This window comes from Bombyx mandarina, chromosome 02 (assembly GCF_030267445.1).
Source record: "Bombyx mandarina strain Sakado chromosome 02, ASM3026744v2".
In the NCBI taxonomy this organism is placed as follows: domain Eukaryota; kingdom Metazoa; phylum Arthropoda; class Insecta; order Lepidoptera; family Bombycidae; genus Bombyx; species Bombyx mandarina.
Genome location: NC_143209.1, coordinates 549,848 through 568,003, shown reverse-complemented (window position 1 = coordinate 568,003; position 18,156 = coordinate 549,848). Strand labels below are relative to the sequence as shown.

The following is an 18,156-nucleotide window of genomic DNA, read 5'->3' as shown; positions in this document are numbered from 1 at the left end:
AATGTCAGCTGTGAGAAGTCCGTTCTCATTGGTCGAATCGATTGAAAATCTGTGATGCACACATTTATTTTCATTGACCTCTCGCTCTCGCATTGGGTTTCTCTTTCTAAGTTTAATGACCTTGATAGGGTTTTTCAGTAATTTTGAATCATATTTCACCATATTTGTATGGAATTACGTATTTTTTTTAGTTTATTCGTGATATAGTCTTGTCTTTGAAGCACTTCAATCGTTAACTTGCTCATATTGAATCATATGGGAAACAAAGCGATGTGTCAACAATATTTGTATGTGTGCGTTAGGGACAAAGAAAACAATCTATTGACATTTGCAAAATACTCTGATTGGTCTAGATTCACAGCTGTTTTTGACAGTCCAGCTTCCAGCTTCAGTTTCCCAATGCATCAAGAGATGGCAGCACACTCTGACTGACATCAACTAATTCCAAATTTTAAGCATACCTAAATAGTTTTAGAATGTATAAATATTAAATTAAATATTTTTTTAAATAATACTGACATGTATTACACCCTTTTTAGTAGGCAAAGGTGGTAAAAAAGACTAAAAACGATTTGAACTGAATACGATCCTATACAGTCAACTGACCAACCTAGTCCATGTAGCTATGGCAACGAAATTGTTTGTTGTGATGTTAAACGGCCAAATCAAATTTCATTTTACATCGTAGTGAAACATAATAAATAAGGACTTTTCAAATTAGCAGCATACTACAATGTCTAAATCTAAATGAAATACAGCAACCAATTTCGAAGTGTCGAGAACTATCTGAATATCGTTCATTATTCTTTATTTAACTTATTTCATAAGCAAAAATGGATTCTATTAATCTACTAGCCCGTGAAGATGAGTTCAAAAAGCTGAATAAACAACTAGAGAAGAAAAGTGAGAGCTTAATGAAACAAATAGAACAAGTACTGGTATGTATGTTTAAAGACCTTATTATTATTATTATATTATATTTAATAAATTATATTACATATTAGTTAGTATTAACAAAACTATTTAGTAATTAGTTAGTATTATATACCCAAATTCAATGTTTTCTTACCCAGTTTTCTTTTACGGTAAAACTTTTCATATGCCTTAAATGAGCAGAGGAAATAATATAATGTCAATAATATACCAGTGTTTATTAATAAAAATGGCTTTAATTGTGTTAACGCCTCGCGGTGACTAAAGGGAATACTAAATAAAATGCATCTTGAGGCGTTAGTGATTAAAGTCGAATGCTAAAACACTGGACGATAATTAATTTACATCATATCAGTGTATTCTCTTCCTATATCCCAAAAATAGACATTTCTAAAACAAAAACTCAACAATATTTGATGCATTTACATTTTGTTTCAGCAAAAACCGGATACATATTCAGAGTTCACAACACCAACAAAGAAACATTCATGTGATATTCAAAAACAATTAACACAAACACATGCACATAACGAAACAAGAAATGTTAAAAGTAGATCAAAAATATCAAATTCAGTATCTGAACAACAAGTAAGCAGGTCAATTGATGCTGATGGATCGAATAATAACATGAATAACGGCCCACAACAAATAACTGTTGCTTCGAACAGTGTTAAAACTGTGTGTGACTGCTGCAATGTTAAATCTAATGATATGGAATTCCTATATGCCTTTGTTTGTGTACATGTTAAAGATAAATTACTCCCGCAATCGTATGCAAAAGGTGTGTTGTCTATATTGTGGTTATGCTCAATAATAATTAATGAAATTAATACTTATAAATAGTACCGAGTGCAAGGTTCAGTAGTACCATTGTCAAGTATGGCAATGGTTATCCAAACCATTTTTGGTAGGACTGGTAGGACCTCTTGTGATTCCGCGCGGGTGGGTACCACCACCCTGCCTATTTGTGCCGTGAAGTAGTAATGCGTTTCGGTTTGAAGGGCGGGGCAGTCGTTGTAACTATACTAAGATCTCAGAACTTATATCTCAAGGTGGGTGGCGCATTTACGTTGTAGATGTCCATGGGCTCCAGTAACCACTTAACACCAGATGGGCTGTGAGCTCGTCCATCCATCTAAGCAATAAAAAAAAATCTCTATGCCTACAGCCTATTTCGCACAATAATAATAATGAAGTTAATTCTTATAAATAGTGCAAGATTTAGTAGTACAATTGTCCGATTCGGCAATGATCATCCAAACCATGATGCTTACAGACCACTCCACACCTCACTGGAGATTTGACTGTTTTAGGGAAGACCATAGTATACCTAACCATGGCTTGCAATGTATCCTAACTTCATTATTTATCTAGAATTTTCAACTAAATGCTAATTACTATTTTGTAATGAAATGTAATTAGCATTTTAAATGAAATTTATACTAATTTTTTTTGCAGATAACATAACAGTAGAGAAAGTGTGCAAATTTCTGTCTTCAAAAATTAAGTTATTGCAAGAGCAAATTGACAAGTTACAAAGCACAATAAGCGGTAAGGTGAGCCTATCGACATTTAATCACTCAAGATGACATTCAGAAACCTATATTTCTGTATTATTTTATGTAATCAGTGTAGAAGCCACAGTTAAGAAGGGGAGGTGGGGGGAGTCTGCCCTCCACAAGATATGAAGTTATTTGTTCACCTCCACATTACCCATTCAACTTTTCACTGGTGGTAGGACCTCTTGTGAGTCCGCACGGGTAGGTACCACCACCCCGCCTATTTCCGCCGTGAAGCAGTAATGCGTTTCGGTTCGAAGGGTGGGGTAGCCGTTGTAACTATACTGAGATCTTACAACTTATATCTCGAGGTGGGTGGCGCAATTTACGTTGTAGATATCTATGGGCTCCAGTAACCACTTAACACCAGGTAGGCTGTGAGCTCGTCCATCCACCTAAGCAATAAAAAAAAAAACTGTTTATGATGAAATTATGCAGACACATTGTCATCTTCAGAAAGGCTGTAGCCAGATCTTTACTGCTACTAGGTGCTTGGTCCAGTTGCGTTGTATAGCGGTTGACCTACCCCTCGAACCGGAATGTCTATATAAGAGGATTGTGACGACGTTCTTTGTTTTCACACACGATGTTACTGGCTGTGTTATGACCTTGAATAGCATCCCATCTCTTCCCGTGAGTAGTACAGGGTGGCCCATAAGTCCTTTGAAAAGTAAAATTTGAATAAAACGAACAGGGCGCGCGTGAGCGGTGCAGGGGAAGCGGGGGGAGTAACTTCGGTTTCTGGGAATTTAGTCGCGATGGAGCGTTTTACCGGAGCGGACCGTGCGTTTTGTGTGCGCGAGTTTTATAAAAACGACAATTCGGCAACCGTTGCGCGGCGTAAATTTCGAGAACACAAAGGTTTACACAACTTTGACGACACTCCAACTCTTCAAACGATTAAGAACTGGGTTGCTAAGTTCGAGGAGACCGGTTCGACGTTAGATAAACCGCGGTTGGGTCGCCCAAGGACGTCACGTACGGAACAAAACATAGACACAGTGACACAGTCTATTCGCGAAAATCCGACACAGTCAACTCGTAAGCGCGCCAGAGCATTAAACGTATCCAGGACATCGTTACAACGGATTTTGAAGAAAGATTTACATATGCACCCTTACAAAATTCAGTTGGTTCAAGAATTAAAGGAAACTGACGGTATTCAAAGACAAAATTATGCGAATGAAATGTTGAATCGGTTTACTTCCTTCAATAACATAATGTTCTCTGACGAGGCTCATTTCCATCTTAACGGGCATGTTAGTAAACAAAATTGCCACTATTGGAGCCCCATCAATCCAAAACTTAAGCATCAGAAGCCCTTACATAGTCCGAAAGTGACTGTTTGGGCCGCTATGTCAGCCCATGGTATCCTAGGGCCTTACTTTTTTGAGGATGGCAGAGGGCGCGCAGTTACTGTTACGTCGGAGCGATATGTGGCTATGATCGAAGAGTTTTTCATACCAGAATTGCAAAACTTTTCAGGCTTTAATGCCAGGACGTGGTTTCAACAGGATGGGGCCACTTCTCACACCTCTAACACTGCTATGCCCGTTATCCGTCAACTTTTTCCTGGCAAAGTTATCTCTAAGAGAGGAGACATTTCCTGGCCTCCACGTAGTCCAGATCTGACCCCGATGGATTTTTTTTTGTGGGGCTACCTTAAGGCTAAAGTATACGACACAAACCCGCGGTCAATTGAGGCCCTAAAAGAAAACATCCGCAGAGAAATGACAAGCATTTCAGCAGTGACGTGCCGCGCAGTCATCGACAATTTTAGACGTCGTTTGCAAGAGTGCCGTGATCGCAACGGATTACATTTAGGAGATGTTATTTTCAAAAAATAATTCCCGTTTTTTAAGCTTTTTATGTAAATAAAAATTTAATTCATAATGTAATTAGTTTTATTTTAATAAATTTTTTTCATATCAAAGGACTTATGGGCCACCCTGTATAAGGAGACTAAGGGATTTACCAGATAATGGACAGCAGCGTTCTCTGCCTATTTCTGCCGCAAAGCCGTAATGCGTTCCGGATTGAAGAGTGGGGCAGGCGTTTTGCTTTGAATCTTGTTTCTCAAAATGCGTGACGGGATCCACGTTGTCATATTCATAGGCTCCGACTAGCCCATTAACACCAATTAATGCCATGCTTTCAGACAACGCAATGCGAAGCGCACCTAACCAGACTGGCTGATCTGGAAAACGAGAGGATGTCTCTATTGAACAAGAACAGCAACCTGAGGACAACCTCGATCGAGATGAAGGCCAAATGTCATTCATTGCAGAACAGACTCGAGGTGGGTCTACGTCAGTTGGGTTAACACGTTGCAACTGAGACTTGAATATCAAGGCTCTAGGACAGCCTTTCTCAAAGTGGGCGATAACACCCCCTTGTGGGCGCTGTAGCTCTAAAGGGGGACGGTAAGAGACCTAGAAAAAAATGGGGGCGTTGTTGGGGGCTTGGGAGGCGATTTGTAATTTCATCTAGGAGAACCTTTAGACACCGATTGAGCTCGATTGCTTGCATTCTTTTAAATGAAAAATAATATGAAGTGAAATGAGATTGATTTGAGACTTTAATCAATTGAGGTGAAATTAATTTAAAAGAGATGGGATGGGATGAAATGAAGGCTCAGCAAAATAGTGGTTGTGTACTGAGACTTTTTAGTGGACTTTTTGGAAGACCGTATTACTGGTGATAGGACGACTTGTGAGGCCGCACGGGTACCACCACCCTGCCTATTTCTGCCGTGAAGCAGTAATGTTTTTCGGTTTGAAGGGTTGGACAGCCTTTGTAACTATACGGAGACCTTAGAACTCATATCTCAAGGTGGGCGGCTGCATTTACGTTGTAAGTGTCTATGGGCTCCGGTAACAACAGGTGGGCTGTGAGCTCGTCAGCCTATTTATGCAATAAAAAAGTTAGATTTTTATTATTTATTGCCCTTGTAGGCAGACGAGCATACGGCTCACCTGATGGTGAGTGGTTACCGTCGCCCATGGACTTCAGTAATACCAGGGGAGAACTAGGCCGCTGCCTACCGCTTAATACTCTCCACAAGCCTCGTTTGAAGAAGGACATGTCATAGCGCTCGGGAAACACCGTGGAGGGGAGCTCATTCCAAAGCCGGATGGCACGTGACAAAAAAGACCTCTGGAAACTCACTGATGAACTGACGAACTGTCGCCCAGCGGCTTTGTTACATTTTTCCAAACTTGTACACCGTCACAGATACTACACGGCTAATAAACACTTAACACATCAACGATCAACAACACACAATTTCACTTGTCGCGTTCCCACCAAAAGTCTCCAGAGTGGTGACATCAACGCCCCACCGAGGCCTACACTTTACATTGCGCGCTTCAATATTTAAAAGAAATTTCACCATTCGAAGGTTTATTCACTGGCGTGCCGTCTTCTTCGACGGTGTAGTTAGATTAGGGCGCGAACAAATAGTATTGCGTGATCTCTTTGCACTTTGAGAAGGCGGCACGACATGAGAAACCTCTTGTCGTGGCCGCTGGAAACTCGATACCCGACCCTGTAGACCGAATGGTAAACAGTCGACGTCGCCCAAAACACGTTATTACGGATCCTCCCGATCCATTAACGGTGCTTTTAGGTACCACAAGCATCGGTCACCATCCTCGTCGAACCCGTCGCTTGCGACGAAGGGCTCGACGAGCGAATTAACCCACAGACACAGCCCACTGAGTTTGTCGCCGGATCTTCTCAGTGGGTCGCGTTTTCGATCCGGTGGTAGATTTTGCGAAGGGTTGCTCTTGCTAGGGTCAGTGTTAGCATCACTTCGGTTTGAGCCCTGTGAGCTCATCTACTAGCTAAGGTTACGTTAAAATAGCCTCTCAGAAAAAAAAAGATCTCTTTGCAGGAGAAAGATAAGCTTTACAAAGAGCAGAGGAGCGTCGCCGACGCAGCCTCCAATGAGCTTAAAAAGTTCAAAACGAAAGTCGTCGGCCTGGAGGCGAGGTGCGCGTCACACGAGGAAGTCATCGACAACCTGAAGCAGCAAATTGAGACCTTGAAGATCAACGAAAAGGTTAGTTTCATTAACTCGTTCGACTCGACTTTTACCTTTCTTTTTATTGCTTAGGTAAGGGGATGAGCTCACGGCCCACCTGATGTTAAGTGGTTACCGGAGCCCATAGACATCTGCAACGTAAATTCCGCCACCCACCTTGAGACATGAGTTGTAAGGTCTCACTTTTAACAGTACAACGGCAGCCCCGCCCTTCGAACCGAAACGCATTACTGCTTCACGGCAGAAATAGGCAGGGTGGTGATACCTACCCGCGCGGACTCACGAAAAGTCCTAGCACCAGTAATTACGTAAATTAAAATGTTTACGGTTTTGATTTTTATTACACGATGTCATTCCTTCACCGTGGAAGACAATCGTGAATATTTGTAAATCTTGTAAATATCACGTGTAAAGTTGTCATTATTATTAACGATGTTTCGGTTTACTTTACGGCTTTCGTGGTAATAGGCGACTACCGTCAAATCTTCTATGAAACTTGTCAAACCCGGTGAGCTTTTCTGACCGATCCTTGATCCAGTCGCTACCAAACTTGACAGGATCACCCGGTAGACCAATCCGAAGTTTTCCCGGAAATTTCAACGAAATCGGTCCTGAGGTTTTTTTTGTCTTTCTAAAATGGTTACGAGACGAGCTCACGGCCGACCTGGTAAGTTGTCAGCCCATAGACATGAATAACGTTAAGTCTATAGGGAAGAAGTTTGGAATCTATAGATAACATACATCAACTTGTAAAGAAATCCCGAGTGTTATGACATGTCCTTCTTCAAACGAGGCTTGTGGAGAGTATTAAACGGTAGGCAGCGGCTTAGCTCTGCCCCTGGCATTGCTAACGTCCATGAGCGACGGTAACCACTCACCATTAGGTGGGCCGTATGCTCGTCTGCCTAGAAGGGCAATAAAAAAAAATATGATAAATTGACTTATTGAAATCTGTGGTCTGGTTTTGATCTGACGGTTTTGGTGTTATGCTATTTTAGTATAGGTCGATGAGCTATACTGGTGGTAAGCCGTTACAGACAATAGACTAAATGTAAAGCTGCTACTCGCCTGCCTAATGTCGAAGTCTCTGATGCACTGGAACAACTGACCCGCTCCACGGAGTCAGGGCGACGCCAGCCGAAGCGTTACACTTTACCATCACCTCTAACTATGCATGTGAAAATATTTGTTGTGATGTCGCGCGCACCACCTATCACACGCTGACGGAAATGCAGCAGAATTCATTCAGGTCATTACGAATCCTCCCGATCCATTAACGGTTGTTTTAGGTACCACAAGCACCGGTCATTGTTCTTTTCGAACCCGTCGCTTGCAACGAAGGGCTCGGCGAGTAAATTAACTCATAGACACAGTCCACTGAGTTTCTCAGCGGATTTTCTCAGTGGGTCGCGTTTCCGATTCAGTGGTAGATTCTACGAAGCACTGTTTGAGGGGTTTACAACGAAAGGAAAGGTCTTCCACCGAGCGGGTGATATTGCTCGGTAGACCGACGGTCCTGATGTTGTTGTTCGGAACTTGTATACATGCGAGCTTATCTTGAAAATGTCGTAAGCGAGATTCGGGCGTCTGTCAAATATCTTGTGTTCTGTGATGGCTACCCGACACACACTGCTCTTGCTGGGGTCAGTGTTACCAAGATTTGAGTCCCGCGAGCTCACCTACTTGTTAGGGTTACGCTGAAATGACCTTTCAAGGCCATCAGTTAGGTAGGGAAAACAATAGAAACCATCCCCAAACACAAACGTGTATATATTTATTTATACGTTAGTTTCATTATATATTTGGAAAATAAATGTCATTATTGACGACGCGTAGGAGCTACGCGATTCAACCCGGAACTTGTCGTCCGCGAGCCAAGCCAAAATAGCCAAGCTAGAAGCACACGTCAACGCGCAGAACAAACAAATAGACAGACAAACAAGACTCATTAGTAACCTGAGGAGGCAGATCAGTCTGATGTCCACAAGTGGGGCTCTGAAAGTTTTGGAACAAGAATATTGCAAGCTTTTGGATGAGATCTGAGGTCAGTATAGATTCTTACAGACCGGTTCCTCCACTCTGCGTGCTTCTGAGACTTGGACCTGGTGTCTCAAGGCAGTGTGTCGTCGGTGAGACTTGACTGCCTATTTCTGCTGTGAAGCAGTAATGCGTTTCAGTTTGAAGGGTGGGGCAGCCGTTGTAACTATACTTGAGACCTGAGAACTTATGTCTCAAGGTGGGTGGCGCATTTACGTTATAGATGTCTATGGGCTCCAGTAGCCACTTAACACCAGGTGGGCTGTGAGCTTGTCCACCCATCTAAGCAATAAAAAAAACCTGTTGCAGAACTCAAGGTCACCGAGATCGGGCAGATGTGATCATGAGCACTACCAGTTAATCCATACCGCGAGCCTCTGCGTCTATCAACTGGACTGTTCACGATTCTTACCGCGCACCAGCTGTCCCCTCCACGGTTTTTGACTATGTCCTTACCAAGGTTATTGTCCTTGAGCGACGACCACCACTCGGCATCAGCGATAGATCAAACTATGAATTTGACGTGTTGATATATTGACCCTCACTGATGTAGCGGTGGGGTAGTCTGGTCATCTTCCTCCACCGTGTAATGAGCAAGCCAAAAAGTACCCTTTCACGTGTAAATAATCAATGTTTCCACTTCCAATCATCGGAACTCTGCCTTCGTTATCGCAATTCTAACTGTTACAACAAATAAGTTTGACATATCTATACGCAAGTGTGTTTGTTAGTTTGTTCATCAGTGAGTTAACCCAGGGACAGGATTTTGGGAATATTGCTTAGATGGGTGGACGAGCTCACAGCCCACCTGATGTTAAGTGGTTACTGGAGCCCATTGACAACTACAACGTAAATGCACCACCAATCTTGAGATATCAGTTCTAAGGTCTCAGTATAGTTGCAACGGCTGCCCCACCCTTCAAATCGAAACGCATTACTGCTTCACGGCAGAAATAGGCAGGGCAGTGGTACCTACCCGTGCGGACTCACAAGAGGTCCTATCACCAGTATTTACGCAAATTATAATTTTGCGGGTTTGATTTTTATTACACGATGTTATTCCTTCACCGTGGAAGTCAATCGTGAACATTTGTTAAGTACGTATTTCATTAGAAAAATTGGTACCCGCCTGCGGGATTCGAACACCGGTGCATCGCTACATACGAATGCACCGGACGTCTTATCCTTTAGGCCACGACGACTTTATGCTTAAATGGAATTCATAATTCAGAGAAGGATAATGGGAGGAGACGGTAACGACCCTCAGACATGAGAAATGCGCCTCAAGGAGCAAAGGATGAACGACCTCACGGCCCGCCTAGTGTTAAGCCGTTACTTTAGTAGTTTAAGTTAAGCTCATAGACTTTAAAATCCGTCACCCGCTTCGAAACACGACATGAGATTTAACTCAGGAGTTATGGTAGCGAGCCGTGCGGACTCACAAGACACCTTACCAACTTTGGACAGAGTCTTTAAATGTCGATAAAATCACAGACTTGACTCATTCATTTTGTATCAGTAATTGAACACGAGCGAAGCCACATGTCATCTCTAGTAATTAACACGAAACTATTCTAAAATTGAATAGTAATTATTATTGCGCCATAGTTAAGTTGTTCACAGATTTAGTGATATGACAATAATTCATTTGTTTTTCTGATCAACGTCGGTCAGCCGACAAGCTCACGAAGTCGCCACCTACCTTGAGACAAGTTCTAAGTCTCAGTTTTACAGTACAATAGCTGCCCTACCCTTCGAACGTGGTGGTACCCATCCGTGCGGACTCGCAAGAGGTCCTACCACCAGTAATCACGCAAATTATAAATTTTCGGGTTTGTTTTTATTACACGACTAGCGGCCCACTCCGGCTCCGCTCGCGTCTTTAACAAAAATTTAAACGATATTTGACGTTATTTTATTTTTTTAAATAAAATTAATCGTTATGCCTTTTTTACTGTTACACCATCTTTATTTCTAACGCCACAACTGCGTTCCTCAATGCGTTTCCAGACATAATTTTGGCAGACACCATCCGACTCTGGAATCAACTTCCCTCGTTGCTCTCATTGTCCTTTAAATTAGGTTGGAATGGAGTCGGTACCTTGGCAATGCACATGGCATTGATAATTTCCACAGGAAATGGTCACTTCATACCATGGGCGACATAAAATTGTGGTAATGTGTAAAACAAGTTTGTAAATTCTGAAAAACGTTCTTTTGTTATTATGATCGTATTAGTAATGCGATAGCCTTTTGCACTTGTGTTTATCGTGATTTAACTAGTGATGTACTGGAATACTATCGATGATAAAATTGATTAATATTTTTTCCGGATTTAGACAAAGAGCATTTTCATAGCTTAGATGGGCCGGTGAGCTAAATATCTCGTTTTCTAAGGCACCTTCTTCAAAGCCCTGAATCTAAATAGAACTGCAGATAAATAGTGTTGCAGTTCGAACCAACATTTCCCATGGAACGAGTCGATAACGATGATTCGCATTATTTCCGTTACGTCTTTCAAAGCTAGACTAATCTGAATTGTTTTTAGGGTTGTATTTTCATATTTTAAAAACGTTTTGGTCATTTTTTTAAGACTGCTAAAAAGGAGCTACTTCCGTAATATTCTTAATTAATAGAATGATTAATAATTGTTAACGAATCAACGTCACGTGATACATTGATGGCTGTCTCCGGTCACCGTCCTCGCCGAACCCGTCGCTTGCGACGAAGGGCTCGACGAGCGAATTAACCCACAGACACAGCCCACTGAGTTTCTCGCCGGATCTTCTCAGTGGGTCGCGCTTCCGATCCGGTGGTAGATTCTGCGAAGCACTGCTCTTGCTAGGGCGATGTTAGCAATTCTCCGGTTTGAGCCCCGCGAGCTCACCTACACAAGCTAGGGTACGCTGAAATAGCCTCTCAAGGCTATCAGCATAGGTAGGAAAAAAAAAAAAGATGGCTGTGATTGGCCAACGATGACGTCATATCGCACGAACCAATCACAAAACAGGAAACGCAACAGTGGCACCAATTGTCAAAATTTAAAATTATTACCGTACAATGGGGTAAATAGGGACAAAATCGACCTTCAGATTGAATTTTAAAATAGTTCCAATTAAATAGTCACTGCTCAACCAAAGAAATAAGTTGAGTCTTGAACGTACCTAGGTGATAAAAACCGTTACATTATTTTAATTATTCATTTTAAAGAAATAATCGGTAAAATAATGGCCGTCCCAATTTACCCAGCGTCCGGGGTAAATTGACACGGTTAAGGGTTAAATTGGGATATTTGTAAGGGTTGTCAACTCGCAGTACTGCGATATATAGGTAGGTGCCATATAATTATATAAATGGACCGAAATGATGAATACAATCCATAATTTAAGCACAATACACAACATAGTGTAAATTAAGCTGGTTTCTATTCCGAAGCGATGTGACGTGAATGATAATCAACAATACAATGATCAAAAAAAGTACGTGCATGTTATATTTTAGAAAATTATTATTTAATTTCCTTAAAAATCACAACTCTGAACCAAAATCATAAAATAGAATAAAAAATAGAAAACAAAAGGACTGGAAATGCATTAATACAATTTTATTTAATCAACATTTTCAAAATGATCTTTGAGCAAGAGTAAGATATTAGGTGAATAAGATAAAAAAACAGCTTTATCTGATTACTGCCAATAATAACAAAAATAAAAGAAATTCTTTCTAAGCTAAATAACTAAACTCAATTAATTCACTCACTCATAATTGGATATCTCGGATTTTTAATTAATGTTACATTTAAAATCTGAGGCCTGTTTTTATTTGTGTGTGTTCGTTGTGAATGTTAACAAAATCATGATTCGACGCGTGAATAGATTCTGAAATAACAAAAGTTTTGATTCGATTGAGTTCTTTTAACTTTTAATTTTTTTTATTGCTATAAAGAACATACGACCGTGCAGATATTACAAGGTAAATGTCGCGAAAAAAAGTAATTATATATATACTTTTCTTTTACCTATAATACTTACATAAACTAACTGATAAACACATTAACCTTCTTTACATCACGCAATTAAGTGATAGTATAGGCTAAAAAATCTATTATAAGATATCAGTGACAACCCTAACAAGCCATCCCTATTTTGTCTTTTGGCGTTCCAATTTTGTGTTTTCTCGTCCCTAATTTTTCCAGTCTCGTTTCAAATTACCCTACATACGTCCCAATTTTCCCCAAAAAGAAAGGAAAAAATATACATTTTTTATTTTGTCGAAATATTGTATTTAAAATAAGAATATTGCAACTTACCGTTTGTTGTGGTATTTCCAGGTGTATTAAAAACTTATATAAACTGTGATCTTATTGAAAAAACAACGATAATATTACTTTTTTTAAAAGTTCTTTAAGCTGTTTTAAAACTCACTTTTCAACCACTATTTTAAATTTAATTTGACGAATTTTTGGGACCAACTTAACTCATATTTAGTACTTCCATAGTTAACTTGGTTTTTCTTCTATACATTGATAAATATTAACATAAACAAAATTAGGTAGATTCCGTGTTACAGGTACTTTGAGAATCTTCCGCAGGTTTGTCCCAATTTACCCCAGGATCCCAATTTACCCCATGTCATGGTATAACACGAAGAAAAAAGATGGACGCGCATTTCAATTTCGTATTTGTAAAATAATTAAAAACAATATAATGAGTATTTGAAGAAGTAAACGCATTTATTCATTTTCTTGGCCACCTCAAGATACATCTAAGAAATAGACGCAACAATAATAAAAAATATAGACACAAAATAATTGCGCTATTGTCATCAATCACCGAAAAATATGTTCGAATGGATGCCAACGGACCCTATAAAGCACTAGAACTAGAATAGCGGTTATCTTTTCACATGGTGAATGAAGGGCATGATCGTCACACTATATTTAAGATATAGGAAATAAAAATGGCGGAATTCAAACGGGAAAATATTTGCCCATATGAATATATCGATACAAGGTGTTAGTGACGCTGTATGTCCGGGGTCTCTTACCCATATCTGACAGCAAAAAAAATAAATTAAGCGGACCAAAGTAGCTAGTAAAAGGACAAGGTTACCTAAGTCATTTTTACATCCGGGTGATGGAAGGCCGGCTATCCTCAACCCACGTTGGTTCTGACCCAGCGGGGTATTCCGTAGGATAGACCATTCTATCCGGCGCCATCTAGGCGGGTTTCGGATAGCCTGCCAACCGAGAGGGCTGGTGGTCGTGGCGCCGACGACCGCCGGTCTGGCGTCCCGAGGGGGAGGGTGATGGGAAAGATGTACTCCGCACTAAACACTTCACTCTCCCCCTTTGCCTTTTCATGAGTTCTGTCTCATGCGAGGCTTGGATGCTGGATTGGATGGTTGTTGAGCGACAGAAGGTTTTAGTTGGTTTGACTCCGACATGCCCCGCCCTCCATCCCCAGTGAAGGGCTTAAGTCCGACGATTTCTTACTGACAAAAACAAGTCATTTTTTAGCCTCTATTCTGCTACAACACTACAGCTAGTCCGACCGTCCAGACTGAATATCAAAAATGCATTAACAAACGCATCGTATCCGTCTGTGTACCAGCCCCGGGGCTCAGTTGCAAGCTCAACTAATTACCAGACCAACGAAGCGACCAGCGAATCAACAAACGGCGTGGTGTAGTGGCAAGGGACATGGTCACTACACCAGGGGGTCGCGGGTTCTAATCCCACCAAGGGAAGTAATTGTATGATAAAAAAAAATAAAAAATGTATTTTCCAGGGTTATGGATGTATATTAAATATATGTATGTGTATAATAAAAATCTTACATTTATTTCCGTCATCTGGTACCTGTAACACAAGTTCTTTACGAACTTACCACGGGACCAGTTAACGTGGCGTGATTATTAATAAATATTTATTTATTAATTTTAACTAGGAGCATCGATAAAGTCAAATCCATCCCAACCCTACTAGCCCGCGCAATACCTCGCGCTACCATTGTAACTCGAATTTCCTCCCAAAGCGCACGTCTTCTATCGCAATGAAATCTCTCGTGCTCCTCTGTCTGTCCTTGTGCGTCTGTGTTCACTCTTATCATTTTCTTGTCGGCGATATATCCAGTTCCTTGGTACATCACAAGCTGGTCCAATACAACGCGATACCTTTCATGAAGCGTGTGAAGAACTACTTCTACAGCAGTGTGGATAATAAAATTATTACAGTGAGTTATTTCAACAATCAGTTACTGTAAGGAAACCGTTGGGTTTCTGGCGTCGCAATCTCCTCACTGTGCTTAGTGCGAGTTTCTTAACGTTCTCGATAGCGTAAAAGTTAAACCAATTTTGTATTTTACTGGTGGTAGGACCTCTTGAGAGTCCGCGCGGGTAGGTACCACCGCCCTGCCTATTTCTGCCGTGAAGCAGTAATGCGTTTCGGTCTGAAGGGTCGCGCAGCCGTTGTAACTATACTTGAGACCTTAGAACTTATATCTCAAGGTGGGTGGCGCATTTACGTTGTAAATGTATATGGGTTCCAGTAACCACTTAACGCCAGGTGGGCTGTGAGCTCGTCTAAGTAATAAAAAATAAAAATAAAATGCAGTTGGAACAGCGCCTCTAGCGGCACTAAGCACACATGGGCGACATGCGTTCGTATAGGTTGTGGAGTCACCGCGTGACCACGCGAGAGGCGCACTCGTTCTCTGAGCATATGTGTTTTTTTTGGATGGAATGGATGGAAACGCTCTGTGGATGGACGCAGAGGTTCTAAGCCGGTGTTTCCCCACATGGGGACCACGGGGCTATTCATAATTCAGGGGGCCAAAGCACTAAATTAATATAGAAAACCTATATAAAAATTATTTTGAATTCGAATTTCAGTTTTTTTATTATATGTTTTGAAATATTAGTTACTGTATTTTGATAACAGTTTCATAGTGATTTCTTCCTAAAACCTATCATTTATGTTTCTTAAGTGAACAAATATTTTTTTTAATGTAGGGAGGGGCCATAAAAATTTTAGAAATTTTACAATGGGGCATCGAACAAAAAAGGGTTGGGAAACACTTTTCTAAGTTGTTGGATGAACTCTACTCCGAGAGCGGGTGGTATTGAAAACAACATAAAGGATCATCTCAAACAATTTATATATCGTGGGGTGAAATATATAAGCGACTAGCCGTACTCGTCCGCTTCGCTGGGCATTTAAAATTAAAATTATTATTTATTGTTATTATTATTAGGAAGTCCAACACTCATATAAATATTAGCCTATCCATTAAGTACATGTATTGTCTACATGGATACCAAGTTTCAAGTCAATCGGATGCATGGTCCAGTAGTTATAACGGAACATCGTAAAAATCACTGTAGATTTATATATTAGTATAGATATAGATAATTTCGAAAGAATCTTCTTTTTCTCCACCTTATCCCACTAGACGGGGTCGGCACAGCTAATTTTTCCCTTCCATTCTCTTCTATCAGCCGTCATCTCAACACTCACTCCTCTCTCTCTCATATCGTCATTCATACACTCCATCCATGTCTCCTTCGGTCGACCTCTTCCCCCTCTACCTTGCCCCACCATTTTCATACATCTCCTAGTCACATGCATCTTCTCTCTACGCATCATATGTCCATACCACGCTAACCGTCCGCTCCTTAATTTGTTGTTTCCGTGGCCACTTTCACACTTCCTCTGATATACTCATTCTTTATCTTATGCATTCTTGTCACTAATTTGGAAAGAATATCAGAACAAAATAACTTCTTTATCTATTTGAATGGAATAAACTTAATTGAAGTTTAATTAAAAACATCGAACTGTTGATACTAATACGAAATAAACCGGACATTTAATTACAAAGATAAATGTGATATAAATGATAAACCAAATAACCTTTTAACCTTTCGATATATTGATGCTCGTGTATCATCATCATTCATCATTCTTTCCCATTACCAGTGGCGGATTTGCAGTCTCGGCCGCCCTAGGCCCCAAGCCATCAGCCGCCTCTTTCTCAGCATCCAACATATAGACTACATAATGAAATTACTCTATTGCCAACTTTTATCTGAATAGATTTAGAAATTTAGGAAAAAAAAATTGTTTTATGCGGTCCTTACTGGTGGTAGAACCTCTTGTGATTACTGGTGGTAAGACCTCTTGTGAGTCCACACGGGTAGGTACCACCGCCCTGCCCATTCCTGCCGTGAAGCAGTAATGCGTTTCGGTTTGAAGGGTGGGGCAGCCGTTGTAACTATACTTGAGGCCTTAGAACTTATATCTCAAGGTGGGTGGCGCATTTACGTCGTAATGTCTATGGGCACCAGTAACCACTTAGCACCAGGTGGGCTGTGAGCTCGTCCAACCATTTAAGCAATAAAAAATAAAATAAAAAATGCCATCTTTTATCTAAATAGATTTAGAAATTTAGGAAAAAAATTAGTTTTATGCGGTATGTATTGCATCATGCAGTGCAGTCCTCCCGCCACACGTTATAATAAGTTTTTTGACACAATTGGGGCCGCCCCTAAATCTGGCCGCCCCAGGCCCGGGCCTACTGGGCTTTAGGGTAAATCCGCCACTGCCCAATTACCCCTCTGCTGGGGTGTAGGGCTCGAATCAAATCCTTCCATTTACATTCGGTCTTAAGGACCGATGACAATTAAATATAAAAAAAAAATTGTAAAAATTGAAATTCAACTAAAAAATGAAAAATAAATCTTATACCTATAAACGAGCAATTCTTGTATATTAATACATATAATCTGAATCTCGGAAACGGCTCCAACGATTTTTATAAAATTTAGTATACAGGGGATTTCGGGGGCGATAAATCGATCTAGCTACGATTTGTTTTCAGAAAATGTTGTTTTATTCATGTTTTCAATAATCAACTCTTCAAAAAACTAACAAAATACGCTTTTATAGAAAATCCAACTAAAAAATAGAAAATAAACTTTATTATTATTTATTTATTTTGTTTCACGGCTCGTTTACCTTAATATTTATCGTACAGGGTATCCAAGCGTTGGACTCGCTCAACAGTAAGGCGACCGTGAACATTACTGCGGGCGGTGTCGGCTATCCGTACGTGAATATGCGCATGAAGAGTGAACGTGGATCCGGCCTGAGTTACGACATCGGAATATACGTCAACCAGAACTACTTAAGAATAAATTGATTTTAAACAGTCACGGTCTTATTTATTGCTTCTTCGTCAGGCGAGCCCACGAGCGAGACTAGGTTTCCGAAGATAGATGGAAGAAGTCACTGTATTTTTTTTTGGGTCACTTTTGGTCAATTTTATATATTACTAGCTGACCCGGCAGACTTCGTAGTGCCTCAATCGATAAATAAAAGACCAAGGTTTTGTATAAAATAAACTTAAAACAAACAAAAGGAATCCATCCGGAAAATTGTTATTTTTATTTAATTCCGAGCATTTTCATATTTAAACCTTTTAAACCTTCTCTGGACTTCCACAAATAATTCAAGACCAAAATTAGCCAAATCGGTCCAGCCGTTCTCGAGTTTTAGCGAGACTAACGAACAGCAATTCATTT

The 18,156-nt window shown here is 40.5% G+C and overlaps 2 protein-coding genes across 3 annotated transcripts; both read left to right on the top strand.

Moving 5' to 3' along the window:
* Nucleotides 1–138: 138 nt before the first annotated feature.
* LOC114252654 (uncharacterized) lies at nucleotides 139–17,783 on the top strand. 2 transcript variants are annotated; one of them, XM_089732867.1, is made up of 7 exons: nucleotides 139–938; nucleotides 1,372–1,714; nucleotides 2,392–2,489; nucleotides 4,651–4,791; nucleotides 6,388–6,555; nucleotides 8,374–8,581; nucleotides 17,610–17,783. In XM_089732867.1, exons 1-6 carry the CDS (start codon nucleotides 834–836, stop codon nucleotides 8,578–8,580), a joined length of 1,062 nt encoding a protein of 353 aa, XP_089588993.1. In that variant the 5' UTR covers nucleotides 139–833; the 3' UTR covers nucleotide 8,581; nucleotides 17,610–17,783. The 2 variants fall into 2 exon arrangements, with proteins under 2 accessions (XP_089588993.1, XP_089588995.1); XM_089732869.1 differs by lacking the exon at nucleotides 17,610–17,783 and adding an exon at nucleotides 8,884–11,223.
* Nucleotides 14,562–17,783, top strand: LOC149503352 (uncharacterized). Its single transcript, XM_089732919.1, has 2 exons — nucleotides 14,562–14,807; nucleotides 17,610–17,783. Exons 1-2 carry the CDS (start codon nucleotides 14,628–14,630, stop codon nucleotides 17,772–17,774), a joined length of 345 nt encoding a protein of 114 aa, XP_089589045.1. The 5' UTR covers nucleotides 14,562–14,627; the 3' UTR covers nucleotides 17,775–17,783.
* Nucleotides 17,784–18,156: the final 373 nt, after the last annotated feature.